Genomic DNA, 5,450 nt, shown 5'->3' with positions numbered 1-5,450 from the left:
TTTCTTCACTGATACAGCTCCTAGGGCACTTGAAACTAAAGAGAAAATGAACAAATGGGACTACATCAAAATAAAAAGCTTCTGCACAGCAAAAGAAACCATCAACAAAACAACAAGAAAACCCACTGCGTGGGAAAACATATTTGCCAACGTCATATCTGATAAGGGCCTAATCTCCAAAATTTATAGGGAACTCATACAACTTAACAAAAAGAAGATAAACAATCCAATCAATAAATGGGCAAAGGATCTAAATAGACACCTTTCAAAAGAGGACATTCAGAAAGCCAAGAGACATATGAAAACATGCTCAAAGTCACTAATCATCCGAGAGATGCAAATCAAAACAACAATGAGGTACCATCTCACACCTGTCAGAATGGCTATCATCAACAAATCAACAAACGACAAGTGCTGGAGAGGACGTGGAGAAAAAGGAACACTCGTGCACTGCTGGTGGGAATGCAGACTGGTGCAGCCACTATGGAAGACAGTATGGAGTTTCCTCAAAAAACAAAAAATGGAACTCCCATTTGACCCTGTGATCCCACTTCTAGGAATATATCCCAAGAAACCAGAAACACCAATCAGAAAGGATATGTGCACCCATATGTTCATAGCAGCACAATTCACCATAGCTAAGATCTGGAAACAGCCTAAGTGCCCATCAGTAGATGAATGGATTAGAAAACTGTGGTACATCTACATGATGGAATACTATGCTGCTGGAAAAAAGAAGGAACTCTTACCATTTGCAACAGCATGGATGGAACTGGAGAGCATTATGCTAAGTGAAATAAGCCAGTCAATGAAGGAAAAATACCACATGATCTCACTCACTCATGGATAATTAAGACCATTACAAACTTTTGAACAATAATAGATACAGAGGCAGAGCTGCCTCAAACTGATTGTCAAACTGTAGTGGGAAGGCCAGGGAGGGTTGGGGGGCATGAGGGAGGGGGGTAAGAGATCAACCGAAGGACTTGTATGCATGCATATAAGCATAACTAATGGACATAAGACACTGGGGGGGTAAGGGAGGGCAGGAGATTGCCAGGGGGGGGGGGGGGCGGGGAGGACACCTATGTAATACCCTTTGTAATACTTTTAGCAAAAAAAATAAATAAATAAATAAATAAATAAATAAATAAATAAATAATAATATCCAGTAACATTTGATCATATGGAATTTGTACCCAGGAATGTAAAGTTGGTTTAACACTCAAAAACCAATCAACTCAATTAATCACAGTAAGAAAATAAAGGAGAAAAACCAAATGATCATCTCAATAGTTACAAAAAAATTAACTTGACATAATTCAACAGCAGCAAACACAATTCAACTCATTAAAGCAGCAATAGAGATTTCTCAAGCTGATAGAGGTCATCTATATTAAAAAAAAAAAAAAAAATAGAGACTGCTGAGACCGTCCGCCGCCCGCACAGGCCACTAGACTTCGCCGCTCGTCCGCCTTCGCCAACCCACACCGCCTCCTGCTCGCCATGGATGACGATATTGCTGCGCTAGTGGTCGACAACGGCTCCGGCATGTGCAAAGCCGGCTTCGCTGGGGACGATGCCCTCAGGGCAGTCTTCCCCTCCATCGTGGGGCGCCCCCGGCACCAGGGTGTGATGGTGGGCATGGGCCAGGACTCCTATGTGGGTGATGAGGCCCAGAGCAAGAGAGGCACCCTGACCCTGAAGTACCCCTTTGAGCACGGCATCATCACCAACTGGGACAACATAGAGAACATCTGGCATCACACTTTCTACAACGAGCTGCGTGTGGCCCCCGAGGAGCACCCTGTCCTGCTCACCGAGGCCCCTCTGAACCCTAAGGCCAACCGTGAGAAGATGACCCAGATCATGTTCGAGACCTTCAACACCCCCGCCATGTACGTGGCCATCCAGGCCGTGCTGTCTCTATACGCTTCTGGCCGTACCACTGGCATCGTGATGGACTCCAGAGACGGGATCACCCACACGGTGCCCATCTACGAGGGCTACGCCCTCCCCCACGCCATCCTGCGTCTGGACCTGGCTGGCCGGGACCTGACAAACTACCTCATGAAGATCCTCACCGAGCGTGGGTACAGCTTCACCACCACAGCCGAGCGGGAAATCGTGCGTGACATCAAGGAGAAGCTGTGCTACGTCGCCCTGGACTTCGAGCAAGAGATGGCCACCGCAGCCTCCAGCTCCTCCCTGGAGAAGAGCTACGAGCTGCCCGACGGGCAGGTCATCACCATCGGCAACGAGCGCTTCCCCTGCCCAGAGGCCCTCTTCCAGCCCTCCTTCCTGGGCATGGAATCCTGTGGCATCCATGAAACTACCTTTAACTCCATCATGAAGTGTGACGTCGACATCCGTAAGGACCTGTACGCCAACACGGTGCTGTCTGGTGGAACCACCATGTACCCAGGCATCGCCGACAGGATGCAGAAGGAGATCACTGCTTTGGCTCCCAGCACGATGAAGATCAAGATCATCGCGCCCCCTGAGCGCAAGTACTCTGTGTGGATCGGCGGCTCCATCCTGGTCTCGCTGTCCACCTTCCAGCAGATGTGTATCAGCAAGCAGGAGTATGAGGAGTCCGGCCCCTCCATCATCCACCACAAATGCTTCTAGGCGGACTGTTACTTAGTTGGTTACACCCTTTCTTGACAAAACCTAACTTGCACAGAAAACAAGATGAGATTGGCATGGCTTTGTTTTTTTTGTTTTTGTTTTTTTTTTTATCTTTTTTGGGGGGCGCTTGACTCAGGATTTAAAAACTGGAACGGTGAAGGTGACAGCAGTCTGTTGAAGCGAGCATCCCCAAAGTTCTACAATGTGGCCGAGGACTTTGGTTGTACATTTTTCTTTTTTTAATAGTCATTCCAAATACGAGATGCATTGTTACAGGAAGTCCCTTGCCTGCCCCAGGGCCGCCCACTTCTCCCTAAGAAGGGCTAGTCCTCGCCCGAGTCCACACCGGGAGGGTGATAGCACTGCTTTTGTGTAAATTTTGTAACCCAAATTTTTTAATCTTCGCCTTAATACCTGTTTCTTTTGTTTTATTTTGAATGGCCAGCCATCGTGGCCCCCCTTTTTGTCCCCAACTTGAGATGTATGAAGGCTTTTGGTCCCCCGGGGAGTGGGTTGAGGTGTGGAGGCGGCCAATCAGGGCTTACCTGTACACTGACGAGACCAGTTCAATAAAGTGCACACCTTAAAGGAAAAAAAAATAGAGCTATTTAATGGTGAAAAACTGAATACTTTCCCTCTCAGATCAGAACAAGACAAGAATGTTCTCACCACTACTGTTCCGCATTGTATAGGAGGTACGAGCAAGTGCAGCCAGGCAAGAAAAATAAATGAAAACATCAGATTGTAAACAAGGACATAAGCCAGTATTTATTCACAAACAACATGATTATTTGTAGAAAATCTTAAGGAATCCACATATCAAAAAAGACTACAAGCATAACTGAGTTTAGCAATTATGTTTACTAGTAAAAGGTCAGCATGCAAAAATGTATTGAATTTCTATATACTAGAAATTAAAAATTAAACTGGAAAAGAATGCTCTTAATAATAGTACCCATGATATTAAATGCAAATATTTACATTTAGATTACCAAATATGTGCAAGACCTGAACATTGAAAATTACAAAATATTGAAAGAAATTAAAGATAACAAATAAATGGAAAAATATATATCATGTTCAAGAATTGAACGTTTTAATGGTAAGATGTTATGTTCATATATTATGTATATATATATGAAGTCCTAACCCCCTATACCTCAGAATGTGACCCTATTTGGAGATAGAGCATTTAAAGAGGTAATTAGGTGGGCGAGCTGGTTTGGCTCAGTGGATGGAGCGTTGGCCTGCAGACTGAAGGGTCCCGGGTTTGATTCAGGTCAAGGGCATATACCTTGGTTGTGGGCACATCCCCAGTGGGGAGTGTGCAGGAGGCAGCTAAATTGATGTTTCTCTCTCATCAATGTTTCTAACTCTCTGTCCCTCTCCCTTTCTCTCTGTAAAAAATCAATAAAATATTTTTTTCTAAAAATAAAAAATAAAGAGGTAATTAGGTAAAATAAAGTCATATGGGTGGGCCATAATATAATACAATAGGTGTCTTTATAAAAAGGAGAAATCTGGACACAGACAGCACACCAACCCAGAGGTGACTATGTCAGGACATGAGAAGGCAGCCATATATAAGCCTAGTAAAGAGACCTAAGAAAATGACCCATTGAGGAAAAACCAAGATGGCGGCATAGGTAAACACCAGAAATTGCTGCCTCCCACAAGAAATTCAAAAATACAACTAAAAGACAAAACGGACATCCTCCAGAACTACAGGAAGGCTGGCTGAGTGGAAATTCTACAACTAGAAGGAAAGAGAAAAGCACACTGAGACTCAAAGGAACTGCGGAGGTGGAATGCAGAGGTACGGAGGCGCACGCGGCATGGGCTGTCGACTGAGGACGAGGCTGTCTTTTTGAATCGGGAGGGAGTCACAAGCCCCCGACTGCTCTGAACTCCAGTTCCGGGAAGTCTCTGGGGACCTGGACTCATGCGGGGAGAGACTGGACAGTCTGGCAGCAGGCAGAACTCAGAACTCGAGGGCGGCTTTCTCTTGGAGGTGCTTGCAGCAGTTACCAGGACACTGAGACCCGGGGCCTCTTAGGGCAGGGCTGAGGATCAGCCATAGCTGCTTGCTCCGCCCTGTTGATCCCCTGAGACCCCGCCTCACCCAAGCTGCAACACAGGCTTTTGCATATGAATGCCCGGGCCCTTTGCAATCTAAAAATTACCTAACAAACTGAAGCTGGGCCAGACAGACCCAGAACTTCCAAGAGAAGGCCCAAGACCCCACAGCAGCTTGCATTGCTTCAAAGCTGGGCCTCATTTGGGCACCTCCAAAACCCAAACAAGGAAGGGGAATCTGCAGATCTCTTCTTAGCTCTTGCTGGGTAGCCTCAGGAAGAGGCTAAATTAGCACCTCCTTAGACCAAAGAGCCAGTGTACCCAGTGGTCAGAGTGGGACCATCCAGATTACAACTTCTCAGATCCATAAGGGACATACTCAGGGAGCAGACTCAGTGAGCACCAAAGCCCCACTGAACCAAGTCTTGCCCCAGAAGGGTGTCTCCAGTACAGAAGTTCTCCCACCATAGACACAGCTGATTCTCACAGACAATTTCCTGGAGGTCAATTCCTCCCAGTGATACCTACAACAATCAAGGCTTAACTACAACAAGACTGCGCACAAAGCTCACAAAGGGATGCACCAAGAGTGTCCACCTCAGGTAATTGGGGAGGCTGAGCCACTGGGGCCTATAGGACACCTAGCACACAAAGCCACTCTACCAACACAGGGAAGCATAAAAAATGCAGAGACAAAGAAACAGGACACAAATGACAGAAATGGAGGACAGCAAACTACTGGA

At 46.2% G+C, this 5,450-nt stretch overlaps 1 protein-coding gene across 1 annotated transcript; it reads left to right on the top strand.

Annotated features, from left to right (window-relative positions):
* Nucleotides 1–1,425: 1,425 nt before the first annotated feature.
* On the top strand, nt 1,426–2,667 carry LOC102433374 (actin, cytoplasmic 1-like). Its single transcript, XM_006093167.3, has one exon. The coding sequence runs from the start codon at nt 1,507–1,509 to the stop codon at nt 2,629–2,631; it is 1,125 nt and encodes a 374-aa protein (XP_006093229.1). The 5' UTR covers nt 1,426–1,506; the 3' UTR covers nt 2,632–2,667.
* The last annotated feature ends 2,783 nt before the right edge of the window (nt 2,668–5,450 follow it).

Source organism: Myotis lucifugus, unplaced genomic scaffold (assembly GCF_000147115.1).
Source record: "Myotis lucifugus unplaced genomic scaffold, Myoluc2.0 scaffold_110, whole genome shotgun sequence".
Taxonomy (NCBI): Eukaryota; Metazoa; Chordata; class Mammalia; order Chiroptera; family Vespertilionidae; genus Myotis; species Myotis lucifugus.
Note: the sequence above shows the minus strand (reverse complement) of the source record. Positions and strands in the feature narration are given on the sequence as shown.